This window comes from Lepisma saccharinum, chromosome 8 (genome assembly GCF_977018435.1).
Source record: "Lepisma saccharinum chromosome 8, izLepSacc3.1, whole genome shotgun sequence".
Lineage (NCBI taxonomy): Eukaryota > Metazoa > Arthropoda > Insecta > Zygentoma > Lepismatidae > Lepisma > Lepisma saccharinum.
Window position 1 is genome coordinate 26,675,565 of NC_139236.1, and position 21,193 is coordinate 26,696,757.

The 21,193-nt window shown below is 38.6% G+C and overlaps 1 protein-coding gene across 1 annotated transcript in view; it reads right to left on the minus strand.

The window, feature by feature from the left end:
• Positions 1–21,065, minus strand: part of Galk (N-acetylgalactosamine kinase) — a 53,438-nt gene extending 32,373 nt beyond the window's left edge. Inside the window, exons 1-4 of the mRNA XM_083126354.1 lie at positions 20,946–21,065; positions 15,558–15,712; positions 9,228–9,395; positions 1,658–1,853 (exon numbers count right to left, since the gene is read on the minus strand). Coding sequence (XP_082982480.1) covers positions 1,658–1,853; positions 9,228–9,395; positions 15,558–15,712; positions 20,946–20,951 — 525 coding nt within the window. The 5' untranslated portion in view covers positions 20,952–21,065. The remainder of the gene's footprint in view (positions 1–1,657; positions 1,854–9,227; positions 9,396–15,557; positions 15,713–20,945) is intronic.
• Positions 21,066–21,193: the final 128 nt, after the last annotated feature.

A 21,193-nucleotide genomic window follows, 5' to 3' on the forward strand; every position in this document is an offset into this window, starting at 1 on the left:
ACTTGGAAGACATGGGGGGGCATGAGGTAGGGAGGCACCCAAGTCTTACGGCTTCTTCCTTAAATGTCCTACTGATAACGGGTAACAAAGTAAAGTGTTCCCCTGTGCATAGCACCACGCCATGAAGGCGTATAGGGGGTGTGGGGAACGGGTAACACTTTTAAAAATTCCACCCCACGCCAGTTGTAAATCCTCAGAGTTTAGTGAGATGTCTGGTTGTGCACTTGAAACTTTCAAGCGGAGATTCAGCTCCAAATTTAGTCTATTATAGATTTTGAATGAGCATTTTGTTTCAAAACATATGAAACAAAGATACGAGTATCAGTGACAAAATTCACGTTATTTTTCTGTTGAGTGTTAAAGTTATGACGTCTGTGCTACACATCTGCAACAGAAGTGTTGTTGTGTGGGTATTCTCAACATTTCTCTTCCGAACTTATCGCTTACCCTTTCAAGTCGTTCATGTACCCCTGGGGTACACGTACCACAGTTTGAGAACTACTGAGTTAGAAGAGAAGATAAATAAGAAAAGTTAAATTTTCCCCAAATAAATTTATTTAGCAAGCCAATTCACTTACACATCAGTAATGCATCCCCCCCCCCCCCCCCGCCTTTGCAATATACTACTCACGACTTACTAAATATCTTACTTAACAATATAAATACTACTCAATTCAAGGAATTATTCAATAATTATATAATCTTTATTGTATTATCATGATCATAATGTTTTTTTCTCGTGTTTCTTATTGATTCACTATATTTGTGGAAAGGATTGTTTGTAAGAATGGCCAATGAGGCTGAAACATGCCTGCTTAAATAAAAATCAATTCTATTCCATTCTCTAACGCAAGGTTATCAAGATTCAGGCATCAGAATCTGGGCTCAGGCTACACGACACATACTGGTTCCAGTCTCCTGGCGGGAAGCGTAACTGGCCTAAGATTTTGGCCAGTGTATGGGGCCGATGGCCATCATGAGCAAATTGGGAAACTACGAATGAGTAGAGTAACTCAGTCATGGAATCCTACAATGACTGGGGATTTGTTGTGCTGACCACATGTCACTCTGCAACTAATTGGATGATTGTCCAACTCCAGGAATGAGGCCGGCTGTTGGTAGGTAGGCCCTGGCCCTCAAGGGATGTAGCAGCACAGGTTATTATTATTATTTTTTTTTATCAAGATTCACTTTCTGGTATGAAGTAAAAACAATAACAGAGGTTGATAACTATTTACTAAAGTTTGTGTAAACTTGCTTTTATTTTTACATACATGTAATCTTTTATCGACTGCCCAGTGTTCGTACATTTCTTGGCATTCCTTTACTTCTGTAGATGTACTAAAACTGTCTCTGTGAAATCTTCAGGCAATCCATGTTCATGTTGAACACTTTTCAATATTTTTCAGACATAAACAATTTGAAAGTAACACTTACAAACCAGGAACAAAAATTGTGTTACAAAGTGTTATCATTCAAGCCTGTGTGTTCCATTTTTGCAACTAAAAATCACTAGTACACATGAGGTGAGTGTTTACAATAAAAGACTCACAAATGGCACAGTGCAAGTTAGGTCATTCCTATATCTTTTTTCCCCCAAGGGGAGAAATTAGATCAGAAACTGATAGAAACCAAAAACATGTAGTAACATGCTTACCTTGTTTATGTGTGCTGTGGCAAGAGCGGCAGCACTGACTAGTGCACTCGAACTGGACAAGCCAGAACCAGGTGGGACATTTCCACACACTGCAGCAAAAAGGCCGGTAGGACTGGAGATCAAACCAGATTCCACAATGCCCTTAACACCACACAAGAAGTAATTGTACCATTTTGGTGCACCACTTTTATCTATGCTGGAATAAAAATAATGGCATTTAACACATGAACTCGTGAATACATAAAATTAATTACCAGTATAATACGATTTCAATTCCAAAATTCTGAATACCATAAAGTTATTTTTGTGGCTATGATACACACTGTGATGAATGTTTATTGTACATATATACATCATTGCAGATTGCCTGTGTAAACACAGTTAGTTTTATATTAAACAGAAATGTGAAAAAAAATACTTTTTCAGAGCAAAAAATAGTTTGCATTTCGGTTAAAACATGGAACAACAATAACAACAAACAAGAACAACTGCAAACAGCATATTTTTTTCAAATTTGTGTTTAATATAGCTTTTTTTTTAAAGTTTTCATGAGCAGTATAATATATATATATCCTTTTGGTTTTATTGCTCATGTGTTTCTGCCCAAAAACACCATTTGAATGTTACAATAATATTGTACAGTGTACAATATCCTGTACTGTAATTATCAGGTTGTTGCACTCATCTCTGCACTTCAATCCCTGAAGATGAGAGTGGCCTCAGTTCTCGAAAGACTCATCATCATTCAGCGATGGTTCAAAACAAATTCCAATCCAGCGATATGAATGACCCTTGAAAGTGAATCGCATGGACATGCATTAGCAGCCATTGACGATGACGAACTGCGAACACTAGGGAGTATGACCCTCGGCAATGTGTAAGGGACATGGCAGTGATGTTGGGTGTACATTATTGCAGTTTCCCAGCACTTGCAAGAACTTGGAAAAGTTATGAACCTCTCCCGGACAGAATAATGACATGTGACAAAAAACTGATATTATATGATATTCGTCACCACTCTGTGCAATGGCTAGATGATGATGAGGATACAAGACACATGCCAAAACTGAGCTTTATTCTGAGGAAGATAATGGTGACAGTTTGGTGCTGTGCTGCTCATAGGCATGCGCAGACCCTTTGATTAGGGGGGGGGGGGGCGCAAAAGCCTTGATGAAAGTTCAGTTGGGAAAGAAAAACCTAATTTTATCTCAGTTTTAAGTTTTATCGCATTGATGGCTGTGTGTATATATACACACCCCCACATATATATATATATGGGATGAGAAATGGGCCAGAAGGGCGGATAAACACAAATGAAGACGGAGATAGTAAACACTTACCACACAAAAAGAAAAAGTTTCATATTTTGCGACCCAGGTCGCATTTTCAACGGAGAAGAAAGAGATCGTGGTTACTGGCACCTTTTCTCATCCTATTCCTATGTTTATATACAGTGTGTTCGAGAAAAAATATACCAATAAAGAATTTAAATAACTCAACAATCGTTAACGACAGAAATGTCAAATAACGTTTATTTGGAAGAGAAAATCATAGGATTTTTTTAACCAAAGAACAAGAAAAAAATTTCACCTTAGTAGATCTCAATGTGTGCTCCTTTGGTGGCGCGACAAACATCAAGGCGGTACTCAACCTCCATCAAAGTGTTCTTCAACATTTGATGAGTGACGGAGCCACATGCATCGATAATTCTTTCACGGAGATCATTGAGGTCTTGCACAGGTGTTTGGTAAACCATAACCCCAAAGGAAAAGGTCCAAAGGATATAAGTCTGGTGACCCTGGTGGCCATTTAATGGGTCCACCCCTCCCAATCCAATTACCAGCGAAATTGTTATTAAGGAAGTTAGTAACACAAATGTGGGGGGCCCCATCCTGCTGAAACATGTACCCATGAGGTATACGAGGAACAGCATACTGTTGCAACATTTGCAGGTAACTTGCACCTGTAACTTCCTCAAAGAAAAAGGGCCCAATTGCGGAATTCGTGTCAAAATACACCACACATTCAACTTGGGACTGTGGCGTTCATGTTCAACAACTGCATGGGGATTCTGCTCACACCATATTCTAGTTATGCCTATGCACTTTTCCGGAAATGTGGAAGGTAACCTCATCTGAAAATGTTACGCGTGTCAGGATTCATTGTCATCATCAATGCGTGATAGCACTTCACTAGCATAATCAAACGTAATAATATATATATATATATAATATATTATATATAATATATATATATATATATATATATCTATCTCTCTCTCTCTCTCTCTCTCTCTCTCTCCTCTCTCCTCTCTCTCTCTCTCTCTCTCTCTCTCTCTCTCTCTCTCTCTCTCTCTCTCTCTTCTCTCTCTTCTCTCTCTCTCTCTCTCTCTCTCTCTCTCTCTCTCTCTCTCTCTCTCTCTCTCTCTCTCTCTCTCTCTCTCTCTCTCTCTCTCTCTCTCTCTCTCTCTCTCTCTCTCTCTCTCTCTCTCTCTCTCTCTCTCTCTCTCTCTCTCTCTCTCTCTCTCTCTCTCTCTCTCTCTCTCTCTCTCTCTCTCTCTCTCTCTCTCTCTCTCTCTCTCTCTCTCTCTCTCTCTCTCTCTCTCTCTCTCTCTCTCTCTCTCTCTCTCTCTCTCTCTCTCTCTCTCTCTCTCTCTCTCTCTCTCTCTCTCTCTCTCTCTCTCTCTCTCTCTCTCTCTCTCTCTCTCTCTCTCTCTCTCTCTCTCTCTCTCTCTCTCTCTCTCTCTCTCTCTCTCTCTCTCTCTCTCTCTCTCTCTCTCTCTCTCTCTCTCTCTCTCTCTCAAAAGTGTATGTTTCAGCGGTTTATTAAACAGAAATAAGCTTCACAGATCAACTGAAAATCAAAGTTGTGAGGGATGATTTGTGTGCCCAAACAAAATTTCACGTATGCAGTCCGAGAATTTCATGGCATAAAATAAATAATTTTGTTTAAGCCTACTGGGTTCACACACACACAAATACTTAACTACCATGAAGAGACAGCCGAAAATTTTATGAATGTCGAGAAGAGAAAGCAAGATGTTGCATATGTAGTAATTTTAACGGATATTGCAGGCTCTACCAGGACCCGAATCAGGGCTCTGACATACCATGCCATTGCTCTACCAACTGAGCCACCGAGCCACCCTTGACTTCGACTGAGTTTGCGCTAAAATGTATAGGCCACAGTGGCGTGCCCAGGATTTTCGAAAGGGAGGGTTTACGTGTACTTTTCTTAGTAGTCAGTCTTCATGTTATCATCTTTTCCTGCCTTTGATGTTCTTTTTTAAGGAATTCTGACCCCACCAACCCCCCCTTTCGGCACGCCACTGATAGGCTACATAGTACATGTTCTGTGTATGTCAAATTGTAAGATGTTACCTGTTTTATTAACAAGCACAGAAAATAAAGGAGAAAGAAGAAAACTGAGGTGCATTCCAACCGGTTGAGGAGACATTTTTCTTCGGTGCTCAAAACGAGCTGCCGCTTCGAGGTGACGATGACAGTGGTCTACTAAGGGAGATTTCACACTGTGTTGCCTGAGGATTTCACAAGTCAAACGTTGGTTTGTGAGGCCTTTTGTGTCGCTACGGTGTGAAACGTTTTTGTTGATTGGCTCATTTCATACGTCATGTATCACGTATCCCTTCGGTCTGAAATCTACTTAAATCTTTAAGATCCAAGTCACAAGGATGGAAAATTAAGGCTTTGTTAAGGTTAGGTGCGAAGCCAGGCGAAAGCACCCTAAATAATAATATCCAAACCTGCAGGAAGAACGCATTTTACCTAAGTCTTGAATACGAAATGACAAAAACTTCTGGTACTAGTGAGTTAATTTAAAAAAAAAATGTGTCCCGAGATAAAGAATGGCGTGCCCAGGATTATTGGTAGAGAGACGGGTTACGACTTTTGGTAGTCAGTCCTTATTTTGGCATCTTTTCCTGTCTTTGACGTTCCCTTTTTAAGGAATACTGGATGAAATGGGGTTATGACCCTACCAATCCTCCCCAGGCCACTAGAAATAAATAAGTAAGCATTTGATCATATTGGGAGACGAAACATTAGAAGTGTTGGGAACGGAAGGGTTTTCAGAAGCCTGAACATGAACAATTTAGTCGGGTTCGGCTTTTATAAGAGCTGCAAATATGGGAGGACAAGACACAGTAGTGGTGTTCAGGCTCGAATCAGAGAAATATTCGGGAACTGTCTGTGTCCACCTCGCAGCCCACAGTTTGAATCTCGCATTGTCGAGTGGATTGTCCATCCCGTGCATGTGGAACGGCTTCGTGAAAACACTCAGACACTATATATGTGTTGATGCCTGATGAGAAGAAATGGACAAACACACACACTCAGATGGTTCTGGCACACAATGTTAATGCATCGAAACAGGGGAGTCGAGTGGTAAAAAACATTCCGATTTCACATTCTGATTAAAATGGCCGCCTTAAACAGTGACAACGATTTAGGGGATAGTTGCTCCCCATTTTTTTTGCCTCTTAATCCTAGGGCTTGTCTACCAAGAGAAAGTAAACTTTCCTTGCCCCCCCCCCCCCAGTTTTGGAACCCAATTGCCACCACAGGCCTTAAACATACAATTGTGAGGTTCTATCTATACCCCTTAAAGAGAGGATGTTCAGCCCCCCGAAAGGAATTCTTGGATACGTGCCTGATTGTCGGTGACAGTGAAAGGGATAAAATAAAACTGGTATCTGGGAATTCCCCAGAGCGCGAGAATTACGTTAATCCAAGCTTGAGGATCTTGCACTTATAGATGAAAGCCAGTGCTCAATGACACGTGAGCACCTCAATGCCAGTAAGCAGCAGAGAAGGAGTAGTGGCATGAAACTGTGGCTTTACTCTTTTATACAGAACTGTATCACCATCCCGTTTCATAGCTGTACAACTTGGAAAAACTCAGGTCACATGTTCTGATGTCACATGCTACATAATCTTGGAGGCTTATGTCCAAGCAAGAAAATCCAGTCGACCACTTGGTCTCAGGTAGCAAAGCAGCATACACTTGAGAAAACATCCATAACAGTTAAGTATTATAATTAAACTAAGTAATAATCAAGGACATTAGCCTATCTAATCCACGTTAGTGAGCTTATTGGCCATATAGGGTTAATATTAACTACTTAAAAAGGGAAGGGAGTTGTTTTTTTTATCACACTTCCATAACTTACATTTTGTATGGTCGATGGTGTTACTTCCGATTAAAGTAAAGAATTAGGTTCATGCTATAAGCACTTAACATGTACATGGGGGGGGGGGACACAAAACCACAAGTCAAGTCCAGGTTGTAATTAATGGTTATCTATCAAAATGTTGTCCTGCACCGTGGCCATGCGGTCTAAGGCGTCATGCTTTGGGCTCTGGTTACAGGACGCATGCAGATTCAAGTCTCCTGGCGGAAGCGTAACGAGATCTCTCCAGAGATTTTGGCCTGTGGGCACCCACTATCATGAGAAAATTGGGGAGCTACGAATGAGTTGCATAACCCAGTCATAAAAACTACAACAATGATTGGAGGTTCGTCATGCTGTATCTGGTTGGATGATCTCCCATCTCAGGTGAGTGAGTGAATAGGACCTGTTGGAAACTAGGCCGGCAGTTGGTAGGTAGGGCCAGACCCTCAATGGGCTGTTGTGCAACGGGTTATTATTATTATTATTATCCAAAAGTGTGATATTTATTAGAATTCTTGTTAATTGAATATTGATGCAACCTTTGAATGTAAATTGTACCTTCAAATTGTTAACAATTTAATTCACTTGTAATAAACTTGGAATTGCAAGGATTTTCGTGTATCTGATTGAACAATAAAATATTAGCTTAGAACTCCAGTTAAGCTATCTCACTGTGTGGTAAGACTTTAACATATAACTTGCCTCCCACATAGAGATAATTTACGTGAGCGAGTCACGACTACACCCTATTTCTTCTGTCATGATTACAACTGTTAGTCATGACGAGATGAAATGAGATGTTCCCACTGCATGAATGCAACCAACGACACCTCCTCCCTACCTTATTCCCTACTACTTTCTGCCCCTTTAAAAATGCTACAGTACCACTCTTTACCACTCGCTCTGCAGTCCACATGTGCACGAGTGCTCTTCCATAAATGGAACAGGACTGTGTTAGTGTTTTGGGGTGTTTAACAAAAAAATTACACCAAAATGCCCTATTTTTTGAAGAAATTTAAAAATAGTAAATCTTTCTCGTTTCAGGTCCTTCTTGTCCGTTGGGTGCAGAAGGACTTAAAGTTGCTGCCTAAATTTTTTCAACGTGTGGCGTGCATTGGTGTTGGTGTTGTTGTCCATCGAAACCAAAATGACATCCGTCCAGGAGAAGGCACAAACTGTGCTTTGGTACGCGGAGATTAAATCCATTGTGATGGTGCAAAGGCAGTTTCGTTGTGTTTACAAGAAAACAGCACCAGATGCCAAGAGGGTAAAATCATGGCACAGAGAGTTTCTGGACACTGGCAGCATTCTGAAGCGGCATGGAGGGGGTCAGCGTGTCTCCGAAGAACAAGTTGAGAATGTCCGCCAAGTGTTCCAGCGAAGTCCACGCAAATCAATTCGTCAGGCTTCACGGGAACTTCAGATGCCATGTGCAACTGTTCATAAGGTCCTCAGAAAGCAGTTGCATCTGTATGCATACAAAGTGCAGATTCTGCAGGCCATCAAGCCTGATGACAAGCAACGACAATATGACTTTGCATGTGACATGCTTAACCGAATCGACCAGAATCCTGCCTTCTTGTCCAGTGTAATGTTTTCTGATGAGGCCACATTCCATGTCTCTGGTACTGTAAATAAGCATAACATTAGAATTTGGGAGTCAGAGAATCCACACAGTATCAGGGAAGGTGCGAGATAGCCCAAAAGTGAACGTTTGGTGTGGCCTCATGTGCGACAAGATCATTGGACTGTTCTTCTTTGTTCTTCTTTGCTGAGGAGACTGTCACAGGAACAACGTACCTAGACATGTTGTAGTTGTTTTGTTTTCCCCAGGTTGAAGACCTGCAACCAAACCTTTGGTTTCAGCAAGATGGTGCTCCACCTCACTGGTCACTGGATGTTCGGAAAACTCTGAATGAAACATTTCCAGGACGCTGAATTGGATGAGATGGACCCATTCATAGGTCTCCACGTTCTCCGGACATCACACCATTAGATTTGTTTCTCTCGGGCTACATGAAGGACAGGGTGTTCGCCACTGCAGTGCGGGACCTTGAAAATCTCCGTACTCTGATTGTGGAAGTGATTGGCACCATCCCTCTGGACATGTTGCAGCGGACCTGGATGAAGTTGAATATAGACTAGACATTCTTCGTGTCACTGCAGGGGTTCACGTGGAAGTGTTTTGATTTGTTGTTGTAAATTTTTTTTAAAACTTAACTTGACATACAACTTATTTTTGTGAAAAAAATTAATTAATTTCATTTCATTTTGTATATGGAGCAAATTGAAAATAGGGCATTTCGGTGTAGACACCCTGTATATCTCTGAGCATATATCACATAGAAATTACTTAAAACGTGAAACAATAATGCATACCTCAATCTCTTAATATTGCCGTCGAAATCAACATAATTTGAGTCAATGTTTGTAAGGTAAAGGTTTAAGTCATCTGTGGGTAGAACAGCAACCAAAATATCCTGTTCAATTGCCATGGGAAAAACAGCATAGCCACAGTAGTCAACATGCTCTCCAATAAGATTCACTCTGCAAGAGAAAGAAGAAGGATGTTTAAGTTCATTACAAGATTAAATGAAACAATATGGCCTTGAAAAAATACTGTAAGATGTGTTTAATTTTTAATTTAGAGACCAGCACAGTAAGCCTGACATTTTAATTGCTTTGTACAAACCGTCATGAATTTATTACTTGAGATGAAAAGCATAAATTTGACTTCAATAATATAAACATTTATGGGGATGGGGCAGATTAATCGGTACTCTATCGGTACGGTACTGGCAGTGTATCAGCAAAATTACCAATAATCTTACCGATCAGATATATCTATGAATATCTTATAATAAATTGCAATATTCTGCCATTTTATTATAATTTTTATGGATAAAAACACACAATCTCCATGCCCTACTCTTCTTAAAAGAAAATCTCTAAATATGCAGCTTCTTTTACACTGTAGTAATCTGGTAACACACATTTATTAAGGAGGTGAATGGCCCATTTAAAATTTTATATCAGATCAGTAGAATATTGGTTATCGGTATCGGTAAATTTTATATCTGTACTTTATCGGTATCCGCCAAAATTTCATATCAGCCAATCCCTAAAAAATTATGTTCTCTTGTCACTCAAAACCTTATTGCACTGATCTTATAATTCAAAATAACTTAGTAATTTGATCATTACTCTACATATTGCGGAGTTCTAAAAGGCATGAGAAAAATCCAATGAGAGCTCAATTTAATAATAATCATTTACAGTATGAATTCAAAACTTCTCAATAAAAAGTTCATAAGGGAGGTTCTGAGGCTAGGATCTCTCCACTAAGTTGGTTCTTTGGCCAGCGTCAGTTTATCAAGGGGCAGGAAAGGCTAATAGCAATCTTATTGCTAGAGACCTGTTTTAAAGGGGAAAAATCTACTCTAAAAAGCACAAAAAAGGGAAAATTATTGCCAAAAAAGGAAATGAAAAAGGACTGTAGTTTATTTTTGCACTCCACTAAAAATATTATTTTAAATGAAACCACAATATATAGCACTCATATATAAAAAGGGATACATTAAATTTCATATGAATAAAGTAAAAAATGCCAGAAATTTAATGTAACCCCTTTTTATATATATGAGTGGTATATATTGTGGTTTCATTTAAAATAATATTTTTAGTGCAGTGCAAATATAAACTATAGGCCTAGTCCTTTTTAATTACCTTTTCTTGAAGGTAAAGTACAGTGAATAATCTTACTACCAGTTTCGATTAAATCTTCCTTGAAACAACTTACCGCAACCCAAAGCTTGCTGCCCCTTGTACCTGGCTTAGCCATTTCACTGTCACTCAATACTGTCGTCACTGTCGCACAGTAAAGTTAAAACTATTCTAAAAAAACTTCACAATAAAAGTCTAAATCTAGCAGATAAGTGCACTTTCACCTCATCAAGCATGCTGCTTAGAATGTGATTGTTACTGCGTAAGACCAGATCACATTTTTGCAACAATCGCTGCAAAGTACTCCCAACAATCATGGAGGGCAGCTAAGAAGGTGTTTCTTCTTTCTTTCCTATACGCTGCACCAAATAGACAATTGTTGAATGTTTTGTTTAGGGAAGATGTTTTTTAAAAATAGAAAAAAGGTAATATGGTGTGAGAAAGGGAAATCAAAACCATATAATCTTGTTGGTGGAAGATAATTATCAACACTGTTGTTATTTATTCCATAATCAGTGTTGAAAAATAAAAAAAAAGGGATTCCCATTAAAATCCAGTCTCTATTTATTGCGCCTCCTCGATGGCGAAGTGGTAGCGTTGTCGCCTTGTAATCAAGGGGTTCCAGGTTCGATACCCGGTGGAGGCACAAGTGGTTCAGATCCCACTTTAAACTGTAGGTCCAGTCCCAACTCGTCACACATGTCCAGTTCTTAGTAGACACTAGCCAAAAGGAACACTATCTTGGTGAAGAGGGATGACCAAATGACGCTAGTGTAAACCTGCAGTCAGTGATTATGGGCCAGGGTACAGGGTAGTCACTTCGTACAGTAAAAGAAAAAAAATTCTACAGCAAAAGGAATTTATGTGGGAAATAATGGAAGTTAGATTCTAGAACAAGGTGATCATTGATCACACATTGTTGACATTGTAACACTAGCCTTATATCCTGTTCCGGCTTTCTCAGGAGCAAGGCCGCGCATAGGATCCGAGTGGGCAGAGTGGAGCAGTACACGCTGCTCAAAGGCTGGTAATTGCAGTCGCTCCCCCCCCCCCCAACTCCCTTCATGGAATACTGTTCCCTCAAGCATGTTCATTGGTGAAGCCGTCTCGCGTCACTACTTGCGTAGACGTGTTTTTGTTCGCTTGCTCCAGGGATTGTCAAGACAGGGTATAGCAACAAAATAGAGGCTTTGTATCATACACTTTACTTTGAGAATACTGACATACATAAGAAGTCGATTATGCAATGCATTTTACGAAATTCAGGAACTAGAATTTCTACTAGGTTTTGACAATTTCCAAAATCACTGTGAGAATTTGATATTGTATGGGGCATATTTTGATTTCGTCTTTTTATAAAATAAACTGACTGCTAATTATTGTTTGCAAGAATTTATTAAACTCAGTTTCTGATCTTAACAAATATTTAATCTCAACAAACTTGCCCAAATCTCTCGGATAGATAATTTAATGTTAACACTTTCTGAAACCAGCGCATCGGTTGAAAGGGCATTCTCTGCTTTGAAGGAGATACACATATCCAGTGGGGGGAATAAGTATAAAGGCACTAATGTGTTCTGGGAAAACAACGTTATTTATTGTTTCCTATGCATATTTCTACCTTAGATTTGGTAGACATTTTGTACAATTTACAGACAAATCATATCAAATCAATTTTTGTAATTCTTCATGGGAAACAACACATGAAAAGTGAAAAACACTCTCTTAGGTGTGGAATTTGTATTTTCAGGATGAAAAGCAATCAGGAAACATTGAACAACAAAGTTCTAGTATTTAGTGGAACCACCATTGTTCTTAATACGAGGCGCATTTCAAAAGAAAGAGCCGATATTTTATAGGAAACAAGAAAGTATGTTTAGCAACATTGTATTATTGTTTACAAACATGTACATATCCACTTAATTTTTTCAACATAGTCACCATTATATTCCAAGCACTTTCTGTACCGTGGCACAAGCTGTTTCATACCCTCTGCATAACTGTTGTTTTCAACACCTCAGTTTCTTCAAATCGTTGAGACGAAAGCAACTTTTTTATGTGCAGGAATAGGTGAAAGTCACTTGGTGCAAGGTCCAGACTATATGGGGGGTGATAAAAAAAGTTCCCATACGGAACTTCTGAATCGTCTGAACAGTGAGGGCAGCAATGTGTGGTCTGGCGTCATGGAGCAGCACAATTCCTGAATGCAACATTCCACGTCATCGGTTTTGTATGGCACGTCTGAGTTTGGAAAGTGATTCACAGTATGCTTGCGATGTGATTGTTTTCTCCAGTACCAGGAAATCCACCAAAAGCATGCCCTGTTGGTCGCAGAACACAGTTGCCATTATTTTTCGCGCAGATGGAGCTTGCTTGAACTTTTTCGCAATTGGTGAATTTGAATGATGCCACTGCATCGATTGTTGTTTGGACTCGACATTGATGTAAGAAATCCACGTTTCATCACCTCTAACAATCTGGGTAAAAAATCATCACCCTCTCGGTCGTAGCGATCCAAAAAGGCACATGCTGATGTCTCTCGTTTTGTTTTGTGAACGTCTGTCAACATTTTGGGAACCTACTTGGCACACAATTTCCGATATCCTAATGTGTCTGTTACAATGCAGAACAATGTGGATGGCGAAACTTCTGGAAATTCGATGGCTAGAGAGCTAATGGTGAAGCAATGATTTTCTTGCACTTTTTGATTCACAAGCTGCACCAAAACATCAGTCTGAATGCTCGGTCTTCCACTCCTCTCTCCATCGTGGATATTTGTTCGGCCTCCTTTGAATGCACAACACCACTGCTGCACCTTTCCTTCACTCATTATACTGTCACCATACACTTCACACAATTCTCGATGAATTTCAGCAGCATTTTGTCCTTTGGCGTGAAGAAATCGAATCACAGAATGGACCTCGCACCTGGCGGGATTGTGTATGCGCGCAGCCATTTTAACATGCTCCAACAACACACGATAACGAACAGCTGACTAGCGAAAGTATGGTTGCTGGATAGCCAATAGACCAAGTGATGTTACTGCGCAGGGGCGATCCGATCACTGTTGCCAGTCGGTTCTTATAAAACATCGGCCCTTTTTTTTAAATGCACCTCGTAACCTCGAAAATTCTCTTAGGCAAGGACTGGATGAGGGTGTCTATGTCTTCCTCTGAGATTTCTGCCCACTCTAACTGAATCGCATTTTCCAGCTCAGCCACAGTCTCCCATTGGGATACACACGCCTTGCCAGGATCCCCCCATAGATTCTCAATAGGGTTTAAATTTGGACTTCTTGCCAGCCAACGCAGAACTGTTATTCCTTTCTAATGAAACCGCTGTCTCGGCTTGGCAGACACATGAATGGCAGTGTTATCTTGTTGAAAACATCCATTCGTCACCAAATTCTTCATACATCCAAAACAACTCAGCCTCAAGCATCTCCAAGTAGGCATTCGAATTTATCCTGGTGTGCAATCATGCTCTTTTTGACGTACCTTTAGCGCAGAACGCTGTCCAGTTCAAAATGCTTGCCCCACCAAAATTTCTACTCATTCGAACTCTAGTCTTCTTTACGGAGATCATGCCAGTAACACTGAAAGCCATCTGGCATATTCAAATTAAACTTCTTTCTGTCACTGAAAATCACTGGATTTTATTCTGAGGTCCAAGATACATGTTTTACAGCAAGTGCCATTCTAGTCTTTATGGGCATCGCTAAGAGATGGTTTCCTTAGTCATTTCTTGAATGCTAGGTTATGGTCTCCTGCCAGAATTTGTCGCACTCACCTGGGAGTAACCAGTAACTGCATATCAGCTACGATTTGAGAGGAAAACCTCTTACTGACTTTTGCATTAAGCTCGGACAGATTTCTTGTCCGACCATATTTTCTGTTTTGTCCATTTGGTGAGCCTACTTTAACAAAATTATCAATAACATAACTCGAATGCCCTAATTTCTTTCCATGAGGCATATTGCATGCACTAGCTACTACCCAATGTTCACACACACTTCTCTTCCACTACCAACGTCAACGCAGCGCACAAAGCACAACAGCTGCACCAGCAGCAGTGTTGGCTTTATAGTAATTTCCACCCCGACAGTGTTTTGTTGGTACTTATGTAGCGCTGCCACCTACACACTGACACAATTAGTGTGATATTTCATTCAGAAGATTTGTATGCAATATCCGTCACTAATATGGTAGAAACATTCGTGTAAATGAATAACTTTTTCTTTTTCGAAAAATTGAAGTGCCTTTATACTAATTTCCATCACTGTACCCTTGTAGCACACAGATTCAGGAGGGACTTATCAAGTTATAATTGATAATGATAAAGAAAGCACTTGTGAATAATTTAATACAGAACCCTACCTTATAAGTTGGCATGACTAACATATTTGCAGAATGCGTCAAAAGTAGGTTAGTGACGAAGGGAAGGACACATAGCTATGTATTAGTGCGGAAAGTGAACATCGAAGTGACTGTGTGACCAAAAGTGAATATGGCACTGATTTTGTAGTAACGTATTTAGGCACATGGGGGACAATTGTACACCAAGCATGTGACTGGTGTTAACTGAATAACATTATGTCATTTTGAAAGAAAGAGTAGCAGAAAAGTGCAGCTGATCTTACAAGAAAGACAAAGAAATAACATTTTGCAAGCATGATCAGAATAATTCATGGTGTATTTCATACCTTAACTATAGTTAAAGGGTTAGGGGACAGGTGTACACCATGCACCTATGCATGTTACAGAAAATAACGTTCCTAACAGAGGGTTAAAAAAAGTATTGGTGCACTATGTAAAATGCACTAAAACACATTTTAACTTTTGAACAAATTAAAATAAGTCTGAAACAAAAATCAAAAATATATAGGAGACACCAGCACACTGTTATCAAAATTTAAATCACAGAAAATGCTTGCAGGTTAGACCAGCTCAAAATTACTGGTCAAAAGTTCCCATGGAAGATACTTACCTGCCAGGCACACGAATACAAAATGCTGGTTCTTGATTAAATTTCTTCTTGAAATGTTCAATCAGACAACCAATTCTCTTTCTCTGTGTCCCATCAACATAATTCAATGGCAACACTGGAGGATAGTTGCCATCACCACATTTATCGCCACTTCCCTGAAATACAACAAACACATAGAATAAATAATGGAAAATAAGCTATGTGTGCAACATACAACTCAGCACATTGTCTTCATAATTATTGTATTACATTGTAGTTATTAGCATCGTCTCAATTTTGTACAAAGTTTGGAGTTGTCTATTTTGCATGTACAGTCTAGGTTCTATAGTCAGTATTTACTTAAGGTTGCACTCACAATTTAATGTGGTCACGGTGGGTCACTGTGACCTGCAAATTTAAACTTTCTTCTTTTCAATATTTAAAGATTTTTTTTTGTTTTGTCCTTCTGTTATACAGAGAATTCCCTGATATTCGCTACGAGACTCGGCGTAAAGCTGCCCGGCATCAGCGCTTGTCTATCCCGGTGAACGGGTCAGCGACAGTCGATAGAGTCGGCTATTAAAAGTACAGTTTTCATATTGTGTACTAACCTTGACTACAGAAGGTGTTGAAAATTATGTCCCTCTGCTGCATCACATTCCTGGCATCTCTCTTTTAACTCACGGATGGTGTGCAGATTGTCTTTGTATACTTTTTTCCCCATTTTTCTTTGCACTTTTATTCAGAACTGACCCTGTTACTCTAAACTTTTTTACGAGGTTTAATATAGTGGTCCTATGTGGGACGGGAACACCAGGAAATTTATTTGCAAAACGTCATCGCACTTCTCCACAATTCCTTTTTCCGAAGTAACACTCGACAAGATAAATCCCTTGTTGTAATGTAAACTTTTGTGGTGCCATATTAAGCTACAATCTTCAACACACGGACACGATATAACACAACTTCCGAGGGAGGATTATACTGGCGTCAGTCTGCAACGTCAACAGAAGGGGAAAGAGAGCGAAAGCAGGGAGAGCGAAAAAAAAATTAACGGTAAATATGCGATATCGCCCGGACGGATTTCTTCAAATTTACAGGAGAAAGTACTTACTGAAATGAGTTTCTTTAGCATTCTGGACGTTCTTGGAGGTATTTTCTTTCACGGAAAGTAAAAACTTCGTAGTTTAATGCTGCCGAACAAGAATTAATCACTTTTTACGTAAGAAATTGGCATTGCCTGCCACATTATGCCGTGTGCGTGCAGATGGCGCCGCGCATTCTTTTTTCGATTAATTTAGGGGTGAAATGAGTGCTAATGGAACCTAACCTAACAGGCCTAACCTAACCTTGTGTGAATGGTTTGTGGGGCTATCCGTGGATGGTTTTTGGGGCTAACGTCAATGGTTTGTGGGGTTACCCATGGATGGATTTTGGGCTAACGTCAATGGTTTGTGGGGCTACCCGTGGATGGTTTTTGGGGCTAACGTGCATGGTTTGTGGAGGTAAGGCATAACTTCACCTTAAAGAATGTTCCGCAAGGCAAAATAGGTAAGTACCAGTGGTAAAATTAAGGAAATAAATGAGTGAAAGGTGTCCGGGCGTTATCGCATATTTACCAAACAGACTAGTGAGCGACTGTCATGGACTGGGAAAGACAAGCGCTGATGCCAGGCCGCTTGCCGCCGAGTCTCGTAGCGAATGTCAGAGAATACTCTGTATATTTTACATCATTAGGAAAACAATAAATGTACATATTTGTTTTTAGTAAAATTTTTGTGTTCTAAGTAATATTTGTAAGGTAAACGTCCCTAAGTTCGACAGGTTAAGGAATTTTTTTGCAGTTAATTGCTTGTAGTGGCTCTAATATTTCATAAATGTGAGTCATCTTTTTTTTGCCTGAAAGTTTGAAGATTCTACTTTCACCCAAAAAGTGTTTTGCATTCCAACAGTTACGTTACATAATTATTAAAAAATCAAAAAGTGAATTCTACAATATGTCCCTAAGTTCGACACCCTGTCCTTAATTTCGACAGTTTGTGTACCAAAATTCGACACCCCCCTTATTTCTCAACATCAGACACTAAATATGCAGATGTTAATAATGCCAATAATTGCACATGTCCTTCTATTGACATTTTATTATATTCAACTGAATTTACAGATTTATCTGAAGCATACTGAGCTTTAGTTTAGCAGGGCATGAACTGGAAAAAAAATGTGTGTAGTCACCCCCCGTCCCCCACTTTTATGCTCAACAAAATTTAAAATATTAACATGAATTACTTACCACGTGAAAGGCTAGGTACATCAAAGGAAAGAAAGCACTGAAAATGTTGATTGTGTTTATATTACAACTTTGAAACATTGTTTTACAGGGTGATTCCCAATGGCATATCAAAAACAAAGAAAAAAAATTGAGAACTAACTATGACCTTTACTTAGCCAAGTCTAGATGCTAAGGAACAATTGCTGTTACTATCTGTGATATTGGTAACATTATATGTAACACTAATCATTAACATAAACTTTAAACAAATGCAAAACAACTTTCTGTCTGAAGTTAAGTGCATCCTCAAAATCAAGACCTAACTCTCTTTGACATTTATTTTTTTCTTGAAAACATATCTGACTCTTTCCCCCTTCATTACCAAGTCTGGCAACTCAACACGACCAATAATTTGACGGTCTGATATGAATGAAACATCACTTTCATTGGTGACAAATTCCTTCTTGGTCACATCAACACTCTTAAGTCCCATCACTTTTATTACATCTTCCAGGTTAACCCATAAGGATACATGTATTGGTAAAAATGAACCAGCTGATTTTCAAACATATTTTTTGATCACTTCTTCCGGCCAGCCCTTCCAAGTATCAGGACCTTGAATTGACTGTTAGTTAATTTGTTAGTTCCACTAGCAGGGTTGTAGAAACACTGCCTGGGTAAATTTCAGCCAACGCATACTCATATGTTTCGGTTTGGTATTACATGTACTTTATTTTTCATTGTTATCAATTGTGATCCAATGCAAATGTTCAAAATTAATAAAATTACAGCAATCAATGAAGGTATTGCTATTTACATGGTTTAAAACAATTAGAATTCAGACCTAAGAAGTAATTTTCTTCCGAGTATTTTTTACCCAGCTCATGTCCTCATGTTATGGCCAGAGAGCACTCATCTCACAGTCTTTTTTTCCTCATCTCTTCTCAACTTCATCTTTGCGTAATGAAATAAAATGTTCAAAGTTAATAAAATTAGATGAAACAATTTAAATTCGGACAAGGAGCATTTTTTATTGTGGGTATTTTTTTACCTGGCATACATCCTTACATTCTATAAGAGTGTGCATCTTGCTGGTTAATTTGTTATGTTATATATTGGATATGGATCTGGCTGATTGAAACATAAAAGGTAGTTATGTAGAACTGGGACAGTTTCAATTTTGCATACAACAAGGTCAAATTTATGTTTTATTATTATCCTCGCCACCTAGTGTCAATATATTCCTGTGCTATATAAAGAAGAAGTGTTCCTTTAGGAATCTTTTGACATGTCCCTTTTATATTTATAGGAAATTTATTACTTTGAGATTGGTAGCATGCTGAATATATGTATCCCTGTTGTATGTTACCCCCTTCTTGAAAAAAGTAGTGTTGTGCAGTTGTAGATACGGTAGTCTGCATTTGTTGAGCGTGTGTGTGTTTTTATGAGTAAGGTCTGTGCATGGAACAGGCAGTATCTGAAATTTTTAAATGTTGATTTGCATGGAGCATCTATTGGGGCATTCACCAGTATTCTAATTGCTATTTTCTGTAATCTAATTAGGTACTACATTTCTTACTCTATTTATTAACAAAAACTGCTAAACTTTCTTGCTGTGGCTTCAATATGTGGGTCCCAGTTTAAAGTTTTGGATAGTTGTAAACCAAGGAATTTAATGCTAGTTGCATATTATATGCTTTTATTTTGGAAGTAAAATGTTGGAGTTTCTTTACTACAGTTCCTGGTTTCATATCTAACTGCATTGTTTGGCTATGTTTACTATTAGAACAGGGGTTCCAGTTTAAATTCCCAGTGAACATGGGCGACACCAGGGACAGGCTGAACTGGGCCATGCTACTCAATTTTGGATTCTGTAACTGAAATTTCTGTTTTGTATAATGCATGTCAAGAGATAGGTTAAAATTATTTTAAAAGTTCAACATTTTGCATTTATATATTTGCAATACATTGTCCAGTTTCAACAAAATTCTGAGTAAAAATAAGTACTTTCTCCTGTAAATTTGAAGGAATCCGTTTCCCTCATACGATAATGTTACCAATTTGAAGGAATCCGTTTCCCTCATACGATAATGTTACCAATTTGAAGGAATCCGTTTCCCTCATACGATAATGTTACCATAAAAATATCTACTTTAAAGTTACAAAATAAAGTAGCTATGCTCCGAAAGTAGCATAAGGATGTACTTCAAATCACTGGCTAGGCATGGAATCGTATTGTGGTATTTTTCTTGTCAGTATAATTTGGTTAATCATAATAAACGAAAAGTTTTGCAAAATGTGTGAAGTTCGTAATAAAAACATTAATGTGCAAAACTGCAAAAATGAAAAAGTAATAATGCATTATCTTCATTAAGATAATTAATGGGAAATGTTCGAAAATGTCAAAGCTGTGGCCCACTAAAATATACGTAGTAGATCGTGCGAAAAATACTGAAAATACACCATTGCATTGTTACAAATACATTATTACTGTAGCCTGCCGGTATTGTATAAATTTAACCTTGCACTTATGTTAGACATCACTACGAATTTGAACATCTGCACTTATACGACATTATTTCTCCTTGTTCTTTAAATGTAAGTGGTACATTAATTTATCTTTGTCATTTACTACATGCTCTACGACGTCTCTACTTTGTTATTTTATTACTGGATGGAAACTACAACTCGATATTAACATTCCTCAAACTCTTGTGTTAATACCGGACCGGTTGTAAATGTGTTTTGTTCTTACGCCCTATGAAATTATTTCTAGCGTGTATTACTGTTGAAACTCATCGTACTTTTTTTTCACAATGAGAAGCCATCGAAAGTAGTCAAGTTTTGTTTTCATGGGCAGTGACCTAACATAGACTACAAACGAAAATGTACCTAGTCCATCGATAGTTTTAACTCTTCATCACTTCAATTTAGTTTCCATTGGCTCAATTTACGTCTACTAGTGACACGTAAGCATTATTTGCAAATAGTTTACACTAGGCATCTTATCTATTTGAAGGGGTGTAACCTTATCAAACCAAAACGAAAACAAGTCTTTGCACTTTATATTCAATTTTAATTTCTAATATTTTGTGTCGCTGTGGCTTGTAAAGATACTATGGAATAATTTCTGTACTTACATTCATTTTTACTCACACTGTTCCTTCAATGAAGTAGCTCATTAAATATATAGGATGAGCAATACTCTTCCTAAAACATGCAGACACGTATACTTTTTATCTCATGTACACAGGTACAAAATACAATAACACAAGTGCACAATCAGTATTGCCAACTGACAATTTTATTTTGTTAGGAAATGCATGCAGGCGTGAAAGCAAAGCATGTTTGTTGGTTAACTTGATAGACAGATAAACTATTAATACTT